The following is a 14443-nucleotide window of genomic DNA, read 5'->3' on the forward strand; positions in this document are numbered from 1 at the left end:
TAAGCGGCGCGGCGACCACAGTCCGCACAGGGCTATCACAGACTGCGGTTGCCGCTCCCCACCAGCTGTGCTGCCCAGCCCATGTGTCCTCTCCCGGTTCCTCTGCCTGCCCAGCCTATGATGTCATCCTTTCAGTAGGGGAGGGGGTGCGAGGAGCTGCAGATCAGAATAGAGAGCTCTTTCCACCCCCTGCCCTGCTGATAGGATGACGTTGGAGGGGGCAGGCAAGGGAGCCAGGAGAGGATACGTGGTCTGATAACAGCCTCTGCCCTGCTTCTTTGGCAGGGGAGGCAGAGCTTGGAATGGGGAAGTATGATGTTAGAGAGGGGGAGGGGGGGTGGCGGCAGACTGCAGGGATACTGTGATGGAGTAGACTGTAATTGCTAGAGGCACTGTAATATAAAAGGGACTGCACTGTAATAATTACTGTGCCCCTTTACATCACAGTGCCCCTTTACATCACAGCGCACCTCCCTTTATATCACAGTGCCCCCTTTATAGTGCAGTCTCCTTTACATTGCAGTGCCCCCTTTACATTACATTGCAGTGCCCCCTTTACATTACATTGCAGTGCCCCCTTTATATTACATTGCAGTGCCCCCTTTACAGAGCAGTCCCTGTTACAATAATGTTATGGGGGGCTCTGATGTGAAGAGGAACTGAGGACACTGTCAGACTGTGATGTAAAGGGGGGGGACTGTGATGTAAAGGGGGGACTGTGATGTAAAGGGGAGACTGTGGACACTGATATAACAAAGGAATTGTGCTGTAAAGGGGGGCTGAGGACAGACTTCCTGAATATCCCAACTCCCGACCCGATACAAGGATATTATTATCTTTTTTTTTTTTTTTGTTTACAAACTTTTTTATTAGGTACAAAATAACGATACAAACAGTGGTATTTTATATCAAGAAAAATGCAATATACAAGAGAAAATATGACAGAATGTTATACTAAATATTGGAATTGCAATGCTAAGATTGACCAACATCCAAAGACAATAACAATGTAATAGGCAATACATTTTTATGTGTTTAGAATGTGGGAACCAATATGTGTTTCCAGACATTGGCTGATTGCTTATCATTGGAAATCCCCATCAGTACCCCAATTGAAAGTAAGAATAAACAATATTAATCTTATGGAGAAAATCTTTCATACCTTACATAATACAAACCATTGATGAGATACGATCATCTTTAGGTCTATAACCACCGTTTTCCCTTGAGTAGCTGCCTGTATGAGATCGCCCTCTAGTGGGAAAAAAAATCCTAACACTGATAGAACAATTGTGCTGTAAACTGTGCCATCTCACTGTTTGTAAAAATAGTATGCATTGTTAATTCACAGTTTTCCTGATTTTATTTTTATTTTTTTCCAGATTTCAGACAGAAATCCAGACTGTGTGCCGACAGTTCCCTAGTGAGCCGTTCAAATTTCTGGAGCCCACGCTCCGCCTGGAATACCGCGAGGGGCTGGCAATGCTGCGGGAGGCCGGTGTGGAGATGGGGGATGAAGAGGATCTTAGGTGTGTACTGTTAATGAAAAATACTAAAACCCTAATTTTTCGCTTACACTTTTGATTAAATCACAATGTTGATTGTTCCACTTGTTCACCCAAAAACTTGCCCAGTTGTCATCACACAAAACTCGATGTAAAAAAAAGTATGCCACTTCTCCAAGGTCTTAGCAAATCCTCCACCCTCTGCAGAAAGAGCCTTTTAACATTCTGTGAGATAAATGAAGGAAACCACCACACTCCAACGACTTTTGCATACTGCAACCCCGCCCTAACACATTTCACCCACCTATCAGCTTGATCGCAGAGATAACATTAGATGACATGTGATGTCATTGAAATGCAGTCACTTTCCTTTATTGATAACACAAACACCCGTTACCTTGGGCAGACATTTCACTTTGGAATTTAAAGTCCCTGCTTTCTTGTAGCAACTTGTGAAGAACAACATAAGCAATTTTATATAAATTGAACTAAATTAAAGTAATTATTTTTTTCCCCCTTAAGTTATATATCTGTTACAACCCTGTATCTAGCTATGTACAGTAGACGGTATTCAGATCTGTGGCTATGATCAGACACAAATCATTGGTGCATGAGCATGCACACTTGTATCATCCGAACTTAAAGCGGGGGTTCACCCTAAAAACAATTTTCTAACATTACATCCAGCATACTGCCGACATGAACAGTATATGCTGGTATTTTTTTTTTTTTCTCCGTACATACCGTTATATTGTCTTTTTCCCCTCGGCTTCCGGGTTCTGATTCCCGCGGGACTGGGCGTTCCTATTCAGGAGGTAGATGATTGACGTCTGGTGAAAAACTTCCCAAGGCGCGTCACCAGTTTTCCGTAAATAGCCGACCTGCGAGTCGGCTCTATATGGCGCCTGCGCAGTTAGCTCTACACGGCAGGTGCCGTATAGAGTCGTCTCGCAGGTCGGCTATTTACAGAAAACTGGTGACGCACTTTATGCGCCTTGGGAAGTTTTTCACCAGATGTCAATCATCTACCTCCTGAATCGGAACGCCCAGTCCCGCGGGAATCAGAACCCGGAAGCCGGGGGGAAAATGACAATATAACAGTATGTACGGAGGGAAAAACAAATACCAGCATATACTGTTCGTGTCGGCAGTATGCTGGATGTAATGTTAGAAAATTGTTTTAGGGTGAACCTCCACTTTTAAAGTAAATCTGTGCTTTACCAAAGCAACAGGTGCACCTAAAGAGGCACTGTCACCTTGCCCATAAATGCCCTTGCTATATGTCTCTAGAAGGTACCCTCTAACCCCAATATACCCACCCTACCTGCATTCCCACACAGCTCAACACAATCTTCTGCACTTGGGGACTTGGTCTATAGGTAGGTGGTGTAGCCAACCCATTGGATAAAATATGGAATGTCAATGATCTTGCTGCCCTCTTCAGAAAAATGGGTATCCTTAGAACTAAAGAAGAAAGGAGGGTGCACCGACCTTGTGCATTACCAAAGATAAAATGTATTGGTGTAACAGCAGTAGTCATACTCACAAATAAACACAATAAAAAGGCTTGTCAATAGACCGGCAAATGGAGCCTTCTCTCTAGACACCTGCAACCTGGACCGGATGTTGGGGGGGACTAGATGGCATCGCAAACGGCTTACGCGTTTCAAGGAAGGACCCTCTTCCTCAGAGCCAGAGCAGTGAACTATACACAGCTCCCTGGTCCTTCATAGCTAGCAAGAATACCCAGCACTTCCTAAGTACAAAAGCACATGTGGCCTGTTTCCCTATGATGAGACCTAGACCCAAGCACTGTCATATGACCAGTGGAGTGACATTACCACTACCATGGATTATCAATACAGGCAATCTCTGTGCCAACTATAAGGAACAAGGAGCTGTGGAGGAATGCAAGTAAGGTGAGTATAAGGGGGTCAAGGGGTTCCTTTACAGGCAAGGTGACATTGTCTTAATGATTGTCATTTAAATGTTTTTTACATACCCCATGCATCTCCTTTAGTCTCTAAGATTCTCAGTCTGACGTGGCCAATAAAACTGAAATATTAAATGTGTTTTGTTACATTGCATTTAATAATTCCTCCTAGCACTGTGTTACTGAGCCTGTAAATGTGTGTTTGTGATACATAATATATAAACACTCATCTTTTTTTTGTTTTTCAGCACCCCTAATGAGAAGCTTTTGGGACGGTTGGTCAAGGAAAAGGTAATGTTACTATAGACTGGGGTAGCGTGGGATCACTAAGCCTTCTTTCACAGGGCTTTTTGGTAAAAACATATGTGTGTTTTTACCGTGTTGGTGTATTGCACCTGTGAAAATACATGTAAAAAGCATCAAAAGTGCGTCTGCGACTGCGTTTTTGATGTGTTTTTGCTGCATCTTTTATGCGTTTTTCATTCATTTGAATGGGGAGGTGCATTTTTGTTTGCCACACCAAATGTGCACCATAAAGGCAGCTTGCATGACTTTAAAAAACACAATGAACCCACAACTGACCAGTGTAAGAAGTCCTATAGGACTTGGGCTCCATTCACACCTAGGCGTATTTACGCTCGATACGCTGGAGGGGAGAAATACCATTGCCCTCTATGGAGATGGTTCACATCTCCACGCCGAACGCCTGAAGCTCAAAACAAGTCCCGGACCCTTTTTTTTCAGGCGGCTTCGGCGTTCGGCATAGGAGATGTGGACCTGGGGATTAATGGGGGTTAAAATCGCGGTGTTTTCTCGCTGCAAATCGCGGTACCAAACGCAATTCGCGGGACAAAACACCGCGATTAGGTGTGAATGCAGCCTTAATGGTCAGGTGTTTTTGTTCCATTTTTATTTTTATTTTTTTTAACACAAAATCGGAAGAAAAACCAGTGTGAAATCAGCCTTAAAGATAAATTCCAGGTATGGTAATGTTTACATTATATCAGCTTGGACCAATGTATACCTGTGGGATCCCAGTTGAAGCTAATAATCACTGTAGTAGACACTACAATGATTTTCTCTAGCTTCCGGATCCCAGGCTAAGCTGCTACATTGTGAACACAGAAGGTCACTCACTTGCCATAGGCTCTATTCAGGGAACACTGAATGCAAAGCATCCTCGGATTGGATGAGGTGGGTGATGATGTCCACCTTGTCCAAACAGATTACACTCTGCGTTCATTGATAAAAGTAATGTGTTCTCTGAATGTCACCTTTTGCAAGTGGCCCCCTGTGTTCAGTAGGTATAAAAGCAGTTGCTTGGCATGGAGCCCAGAAGCTAGCAGCAAACGCTATTGTAGCCATGCTGAACTACAGTGATTGTCGGCTTCAAGGGGGATCCCACAGGTGTGGCACATACATACTTACATTGGTCCAAGCTGGATCAATGGAACTAGGTAAAAATTTCCATACCTGGAATTCAGCTTTATGGCCAGTTCACACCAGATGCAGTTCTGGGCGTTTGATTTTTTTCCTGCACTAAAAAATGCATGCACAGTGTTTTCCATGTATTCCAATGGCACTAGTTCACACCATGCAATCAGTTTCCGGTCAGTTTCTGCACTGGCTGCATAGTGTGAACTAGAGCCATTGGAATACATGGAAAACACTGCATGCATTTTGTGCAGAAAAAAGCGCACGGAACTGCATCTGGTGTGAACTGGCCCTTAAAGAAAAGCTGTCATGAGAGAAATGTGCCATTGCTGGTATTTCCTTCTGAAAAGATTGCCTGGCTGTTGTGCTGATGCTTTGCATCAAGTTAAAACATTTTCTGACTTTTCTCTGATGTTCATTTGATGTGTTCCAGGTTTGAACATATTAAGTCGCATACAGCCAGCTGCGAGTTCTGACATTTAAAGCATTTTTATTTTATTTTTTTAAACCCTGTAAGACAATTGCATAATGTGCTAGTATGCATCGCATACTAGCACCTTATGAAATACCTCAGAACGAAGCCTTCCTGTGGTGCGCTGTCACAGGTGAATGCACTTCCATCTTCACCCAGTCTTCCTTCCGGGTTCGTGTCCTCCAGCTGTCTGCATTGGCTCCCATGCACGATGACATCATGCATGGGAGTCACGAACCACAGCACAGAGCTCTGAAGGGACGGCATGGGTATGCTGTCCCATTGGAGTGCATGCACCGGTGACCTCACCAGCTGCATGCAGTGTGGATATCTTCTAAACAGTGCAACTTTAGGAGATATTCACAGTACCTGTAGGGTATTATGCCTTATTATAGGCTTACCTGTAGGTACAACTGTAAAAAGAATTGTATTGTACATAGCACTAAAGAACCAGCTTTCTCCTGGAAGCCACCTTGCTCTTCCCACTGGTACAGCAGCACATGGGAGATCTGGGCAAGACAGCTGAAGACTTCCCATGTGTTTGTACTGTATACAGCAAAAAGGTCCCTTTCACACTTGTGCGACTTGGGACTGCAAAGTCGCATGACAAGTCGTTCCCCATGATTTCTAATAACCATTCATATATGTGCGACTTCAAGACGTGCCGACTTCAAAGTAGTCCCTGTACTACTTTTGGTCCGACTTTCATGCGAGTTAGGCTGCTTTCACATTGGGCGGTGGAGCCGCGGTGACGGTATAGCCGCGCTATTTGTAGCGCCGCTATACCGTCGTTTTTACCTCTAAATTGGGGCGCTAGCGGTGAGGTTTTAACCCCCGCTAGCGGCCGAAAAAGGGTTAATACCACCCGCGTTGCGGGCGGTATTACCGCGGTTTCCCATTGATTTCAATGGGAAGGCGCGGTATGGTACTGGTGAACACACCGCTCCTATACCGCAGTAAAGATGCGGCCAGCAGGACTTTTGGAGCGCTCCTGCTAGCGCACCGCTTCAGTGTGAAAGCCTTCGGGCTTTCACATTGAACACTACAGGGCAGGTTTTTTTCATGCGGTATAGCAGCGCTATTTTTAGCGCTGTACCGCATGAAAAATGCCTCAATGTGAAAGGTCCATACAAAACAAAATAAATCCGCGCTATCTAATGGGTGAGCAGCTACAAAAACCAGTGGACAAAGGAAGATAAACAAAACATGCAAATTGTAGTGCTAAGTGATGATATGATATTATTAACACTGAATGTCTGTATCAAAAAAACACCAAGTGACAGAAGTGTAAAACAAAAAAGAGAGGGGGGACTGATTCATATAAGAAAAAAAAGTTCAAATAAATGGTGGAAAAAAATTGATTGTACACGACTGGGTAAATAATCTCAGATCAACGGTCATTAACACTGTAACGTGATGCACACTTGTGGAATACCCGCCACCAATATTGCAGAGGCTTACCAGATTAATTGAACCCTAATGAGCCTACGCCCAGAGGGTCAATAAATCTGAGTGTATACAATGGGTGTGACAGAGTAGGACCAGATCTTCATACGGCAAGAAACAGCAAATCCACCAATCAAAAGGGAGATGGCTAATACTTGAAGATGGTAACCCCCAAACGGTCAAACCATAAAACCGATGTGTTGGAGAAGAGTGAAACAGGAGAAACACATAGCGTAATACCACCGTAAGGCAATGAGCATTTAATAATGGTTAGAAACACTTACATGGAAGTGGAAGAAAAGAACATTCTGATCAAAATGTGCGTGGCAGCAGTGAAGTCGCCCCACCGCTGCCACACACATTTTAATCAGAATGTTCTTTTCTTCCACTTCCATGTAAGTGTTTCTAACCATTATTAAATGCTCATTGCCTTACGGTGGTATTACGCTATGTGTTTCTCCTGTTTCACTCTTCTCCAACACATCGGTTTTATGGTTTGACCGTTTGGGGGTTACCATCTTCAAGCATTAGCCATCCCTTTTGATTGGTGGATTTGCTGTTTCTTGCCGTATGAAGATCTGGTCCTACTCTGTCACACCCATTGTATACACTCAGCTTTATTGACCCTTTGGGCCTAGGCTCATTAGGGTTCAATTAATCTGATAAGCCTCTGCAATATTGGTGGCGGGTATTCCACAAGTGTGCATCACGTTCCAGTGTTAATGACCGTTGATCTGAGATTTTTTACTCAGTCGTGTACATCAATCAAGTTTTTTCACCATTTATTTGGACTTTTTTTCTTATGAATCAGTCCCCCCTCTCTTTTATGTTTTACACTTCTGTCACTTGGTGTTTTTTTGATATAGACATTCAGTGTTTATAATATTATCATATCATCACTTAGCACGAGTTACGGTCCATAGACCTCAAGTTTACACAGGCATTCCCTGAAATTTCTGAAAAATCACGCAAAGTCACGGTAGTGTGAAAGGGGCCTACGGGAACATTGGCAGCTGCCCAATCTGTTTATCACTAAGGATGAGCTCCAGCGTGTTCGCATAGTACACGTGCAGAGTACGCCAGGAAGTGCGCTAATCACAGCCAGGGAGACTCTGTCCCGATGCTCGGCTGCAGAGATTGGGAAATGTCTCCCTGGCTGTGATTAGTGCAGCGCCGTGCAGACTTTGTGGCGGACTCTGCACGTGTACTATGCGAACACGCTGGAGCTCATCCTTATTAAAGGAGTTGTAAAGGGAAAAAAATGTTGCCTAAAATTAATGTCTGCAAGGTTGACAGAGAGAATAGTGTAATGATTCTGTTAAAAAACGAGTAAATACCTATTAAATTCCTTCATCTATATCACCTCCGGCATTCTAGTTTCTGTTCTCTCGTTCACTTCCTGGTTTGCGGCGCACGTTCATGTAAGAACTACATTTCCCAGTATGAATTGCGGCACGCCCAGTAATTCACACCTCCTTGAAGTCTCTAAAGCCTCGTACACACGATAGGTTAACCAGAGGACAACGGTCTGAAGAACCGTTGTCATAGGTTATCCGATGAAGCTGACTGATGGTCCGTCACGACTGCACACCATAGGTTAAAATAACGATCGGGTCAGAACGCGGTGACGTAAAACACAACGACGTGCTGAAAAAAACGAAGTTCAATGCTTCCAAGCATGCGTCGACTTGATTCTGAGCATGCGTGGATTTTTAACCGATGGACGTGCCTACTAACGATCGGTTTTGACCTATCGGTTAGGAATCCATCGGTTAATTTTAAAGCAAGTTGGCTTTTTTTTAACCTATGGATAAATAACCTATGGGGCCCACACACGATCGGTTTTGACGGATGGAAACGGTCCTTCAGACCGTTGTCCTCTGGTTAACCTATCGTGTGTACGAGGCCTAACACGTAGAGAGCGTCCTGCCGCACAGATGTAGTTCCCAGGAGGGGGTGAGCACGTTACTGACCACCGCAGTAAAGCCTCCCTTCACGGTGGTGAGTAACAGTCAGATAAGCAGGAAGTGAACAGAACAGAGAAGAAATAGAGCAACTTCTGAGCAAAAACGAACAATGAAGAAGTGAAAAGAGGGAATGTCTGCAGGTAAAGGATGCTTATTATGAAAAAAAAATAATTTCCTTTACAACCCCTTTAAGGAGGGTGCAAATCTTCAAACTACGGCCCTCCAGCTGTTGCAGGACTACACATCCCATTAGGAATTGCAAAACTCTGACATTCACAGACATGACTAGGCATGATGGGAATTGTAGTTCCTGAACAACTAGAGGGCCGTAGTTTGAAGACCCATGGTTTAAATCAACCCTTTATACTGCAGATAGGCGAACCAATAATGTGACTTGTATGTGTATTGTAATGCAGGCTAGGAGATGATATGATAACAGGACAGGGGGATGTGATTAAACATGTGATAGACTCCTTACTCACAGTGTCTCTCCTTCTCCCAGTATGATACAGATTTCTACATTCTGGACAAGTACCCATTGGCTGTGAGACCCTTCTACACCATGCCGGACCCCCAGGATCCTGTGAGTGGCATTTACTGATTATATTGCATAGAAAGACATGTGGGGTTCTTTTCCATTGCACAGAAGTGGATATAAATGGTTGCATTAGGGGGCCCTTTCACACGGGGTGTTCGATCAGGTCCACCTGTCAGTTTTTCAGGCAGACCTGATCGGACCTTGCAGTCTCTCCTATGACATGTCCGCTGACACCTGCTGCTCTCCTATCCGACCCTGCCTGCTAAATCCAGACAGATGGTGGTACCATTTCTTTCTCGTACATCACGGGACACAGAGCGGCATATTCATTACTATGTGGGTTATATGGAGTACCTTCAGGTGATGGACACTGGCAATCTCAAACAGGAAGTGCCCCTCCCTATATAACCCCCTCCCATAGGAGGAGTACCTCAGTTTTTTCGCCAGTGTCTTAGGTGTTGGTCATGGTTTAGCTTTGCCTCCACATCCTTGGGATCAGGGCAGGCTAACCGGATCTGTCCAAAGGCCTCAGTGCTAAAGTGGACAGTATTCGGACCCCAAAGCCATGGGGTGTTGCCCATAACGCTTCTCTTTTTAGAGAGCTGGACCCTGGGCCCAGGACTTAGAACCTTGGGTACCTAAAGCTCCTGTTTGCCAGGGTGCTATATGGGCCCAGGACAGTGGCTCCTTCATAGGAACCCAGGGCCTGAAGGTCTAGACGCCACCCACGGAGATGGGGGAAGATTGGACCTCTTGCTGTGCAAAAGTCCTGCGGCATGGAGCAGGTAAGTATTGGGGAGCTTGCGGAACTTGGTTCTTGGCAGGTTCCCTGGAGGGGAAGTGCACAGGGGGACATGCCTGGGTATGCTCTGCATTGGCAAGGAATCACTATGTCTATGGCAGAGACAGGATGATTCGATGTTTTTCCCCCAGGGATATGTGACCTCCCTGTTAAGTGTTGCTGTAATAGCTGGGGCTGCTGGCGCTAGGTGTGGGATCTCTGTAAAAAGGGGAGCCGTTTTTCTCATGCTAAAGAGGAGGTCTGTGACCTACCTGAGGGCTTACCTGCCTGGGTGCTGCGCAGCTCCGTTCTCCTCCATGTGCGATGGCCCCCGCCGACGGGGCGCGCGTGCGTGTGCCCGAGATATGCACGATTTTCGCGCCATTGGCTGTGGTGGGGGCGCGTCCCTGTGGGCGGCGAATCGCAATAAAGGAAGGGGAGGCCCTTCCACTATCTGCCAAAGGTCTCAGTTTCGTCCTGAGCTAGAGGAGAGGAGGACACAGAGCGGAGCGCGCTGAGGGCACCCGGTGGCGGAAGGAAAGATTGCAGTCTTTTTCTAAAGAATAGACTGTCAAACCTATAGATAGGTCTTCTTTTCCTTTTTTTCAGCAGATGGCTATTGGCAATACTTATTAGGAGACAGAGTATTTTTCTTTTCCTCTTCAAAAAAAAAAAAGAAGAAGAAAAAGGTAAAGAACTTCTGATCTCCCTTCTCAGTTTGGGCGTTAGTCTCTATCGTTCCCAAACCGACAGATCACCTTAGCTACGTCTGTGGCTGGGTGATAGCAGGTGTACCTCTGTATTGTACCATGGCTTCTGGGTCAGAGGGTACAAAGGGTGGGGATTCCCCCGCAAAATCCGAGGGCTCAGACACGGCTATGCCGCTGCTCTCCCCACAGGACATATCAGGGCACGCCTTGATGGGACCTGGGGGATCTGGTGCTGGGGCTGGTCCAGTTCAGTCCAACCCCGGCTTTGTCACTGAGAGGGTGCTTGCTGTTTCTTTAGGAGAACTAGAGAAAAGAATGGCAAAAAGGATAGCTAAGGCTATATCGGGTAGAAAGCGGACTAGGTCTCCGTCACCCGAGCAGGAACCCTCAGACTCAGAGATCCTTTCCCTAGGGGAATTGAATAATCCTGACGTTTTGGACCAGGGTGGTTCAGAGATCGAGGATCCGGATACTGAGGAGTCTGGTTCAACCTCCCAAGGGGAAGGTTTGTGGGTTCAAGCCTTAACGGACATGGTCCATGAGGCATTTAAGTTACCCGTACCAGAACCTCAAGTATCGGCAGTTTCAGCTTTAGGCTCATTAAGAGCGCCTCAAAGCAACACAGTTTTTCCGGTCCATCCTCTACTCGAGGATGTCATATTTCAGGATTGGATCAAGCCAGATAGAGTCTTTTTACCACCTAAAAAATTCTCTGTTTTATATCCTATGGAGGAGAAATTCTCCAAAAGGTGGGCGCCCCCGGCGGTGGACGCAGCCATCTCCTGTGTGAACAGATCTTTAACTTGTCCTGTAGAAAACTTACAGGTGTTTAAGGATCCGGTTGATAAACGCTTGGAAACATTACTTAAGCCTCCTTTACTTCAGCAGGGGCGATAGTTCAGCCCGCTGTGGCTGCTATTGGAGTTGGGAAGAAAAAGAGCGGAGGGCGCACTGACCTCGTGTGATACTGATAAAAAATATTTATTCCAATAATAAAATCAATGGTTATACTCACAAAATTGGAGTTAAAAACAGGCTTTAAAAATGAATACAGCAGATATCCAGCATCGTCAGTGGAACACGAATAATCGTTTGAACCAATCGGTAGAAGTAAAAGCTGACGCGTTTCGGGGGCGTACCCCTTTCCTCAGAGCTGACGTGGTCTGCAGTGCTCCCTCGCCGTGGTGGTAATGGGACTACTGGATCTTCACCCTGGGCAGTATGGTCCCGAATGGGTTAAACGAAGAGATCGAACTGCACACTGTGACATGAGTATCTGTATACCAGTGGGACAACAATGAAAGAGGTCGACCTGATTCAAGTCCACCCACTATCACAGTACAAAAAATCCAAAAAATACAACATACATTGTATTACTTTTGTGAGACCACCCTCATTTAAGGGACTGATGCTCTGAGGTTGTAAAGGTGTGGTCCCTGATAAAACGGCCCCTCCCCCTCCCCCCCCCCCTATCTGGGAGGAGTACTCCCTGACAGTGACCTATCACCATAGGTCTACCTGCCCATTTGTGGGCGTGTGGCTATGTGCATTTGTGTGTGTGTATGTATATTTAGTCCCATTACCACCACGGCGAGGGAGCACTGCAGACCACGTCAGCTCTGAGGAAAGGGGTACGCCCCCGAAACGCGTCAGCTTTTACTTCTACCGATTGGTTCAAACGATTATTCGTGTTCCACTGACGATGCTGGATATCTGCTGTATTCATTTTTAAAGCCTGTTTTTAACTCCAATTTTGTGAGTATAACCATTGATTTTATTATTGGAATAAATATTTTTTATCAGTATCACACGAGGTCAGTGCGCCCTCCGCTCTTTTTCTTCTCTTTTATAGTTTCATGAATACCCACGATTCTGAGGAGGGCTGCAAGACTCTAGATGATAACTTCCAATTGAACCGCACCACTGCATAGTTTTCCCTATAAAATATCAGAGCGCAGGAGACTTGTTCTTGTACATTTGCTATTTTTTTTCCGTTTGGGAACTCCAGCTGCCAGATATTTGGAACTATGTGGGATTAGTGCAAGTGTGTACCAAGGGTCGAAAAGAGATATATGAATTGTGATCCAAACTAATTATGGTACTGTCCATAGAGGAAAGACAACTAAGAAGAGCTTCACTAGCCAAAGGCTTCCTAAACAGCATTGACAATTATGAACAACAACCAGAGGAACAGGATACGAACACGGACACTGACAGTATATCGGTTAGGGAAGAAAAGATGATATCTGCATTCTATAGGTTAAAACATCTGTTAGAAGATGAAATGACACAATGGTGGGACATTATTTTGCTACAAAAATATCTAGAAGTCAACAGAATCCCCAGAGGGTTAAGGATTAACAAACTGGTCAACTTTCTAGACGATGATTTACATCAGGAATGGGTTATAAAAATGCGTCAGTATAATAAAACATGGTTAGAAATGATCATGAAACAAAGAGAAAGAAATATGGAAAATATAAAAACTGATATTAGCAATGTACAGGATGAGCTAGCCGCATTTATTGAAATAGAAGGGTTCTCAGAATGGGATACAAATATTAATGAGCAAATCATGGAATTTGAATCAGAAATGATTATTCGGAAGTCAGGGAAATTTGAAAGAGACAGACAAGACTATTTATCAGGATGTGAATTCAACTGGAGGAGAGAGCAGAACATGCCTCCTTCAGAAGAAAGAACACATAGAGGCGCCAGCCCCTCCACAAATCACCCACAATCAGACCACTCAGTACGAAATATCGACAATCGTCCCACTAGCACCAATGAAAATAAGAACAAAAATAATAAAAATAAAAATAATAGACATGAGAACAGGACAATACAACAGTATAAAAATAGACTAAAAACCAAATATAGAAACACCAATATTAGGAATAGAAACAATGGAGACATCTCCCATAGTGAACCCGTCAGACCACCTATACAGGATCGCTTTCCTCCACCTTGGGTATATAAGGAGGCCCAAGGGGTGACTAATGCGAATATGGCGCGTACTAATGAAAGAATAGCTAAAACAAACACCCCAACAGAAATTGATAATCGCCCACAACATGAAGAAAATCTAAATGTGGCAGAGCTGTCCCAACTAGAACCTGTACCCCAAGAAACCCAAATAGAGCCTACCAGCGAGGGCACTATAGGAGGATGCAAATCCAAAATAGCAACAATAGCCAAAAAAGATGCCAACACCTCTCCTTTTTTTGGCAAGGGAGCTGCGGGGTGGACAAGACCCGCAGCTCAGAAAAATGCAACAGCAAGGCCCACCCCCTCCCCCCCAAACACTCGGAGAATGAGAAACCTACGAGAAGGGGACAAAGGGGAGGGAAGAAATCCAGGAAGAGAACTGAAGAAGTAGAAAATCACTCTACTATTAAAATATTCAATCTGTCAAAATGTGTCCTCACTGAGGATGAATTGAAACTGTTGAGAAGAGGTCTTAATTTTGCACCAGAGTGTGCCCCAAACCTTTTTGAATTATTTATTGATCTCAACAAATTCATACGCAACCTTACGGTGAAGCGGTTCTTTAAGCTCAAAGAAATTAATGGCATACCGAGTGAGCCTCTGGATGACACTACCACATTATATGAAGAAGAGCCACTGGAGGAAGATATACTAGAAATATTGGAAGAA

At 44.8% G+C, this 14443-nt stretch overlaps 1 protein-coding gene across 1 annotated transcript in view; it reads left to right on the forward strand.

Annotated features, from left to right (window-relative positions):
- The window catches only part of DARS1 (aspartyl-tRNA synthetase 1), a 166282-nt gene that overhangs the window by 134583 nt on the left and 17256 nt on the right, over positions 1-14443 (forward strand). The window contains exons 13-15 of the mRNA XM_040358056.1: positions 1383-1529; positions 3687-3729; positions 9260-9340. Coding sequence (XP_040213990.1) covers positions 1383-1529; positions 3687-3729; positions 9260-9340 — 271 coding nt within the window. The remainder of the gene's footprint in view (positions 1-1382; positions 1530-3686; positions 3730-9259; positions 9341-14443) is intronic.

The sequence above is a fragment of the Rana temporaria genome, chromosome 6 (assembly GCF_905171775.1).
Source record: "Rana temporaria chromosome 6, aRanTem1.1, whole genome shotgun sequence".
NCBI lineage: Eukaryota > Metazoa > Chordata > Amphibia > Anura > Ranidae > Rana > Rana temporaria.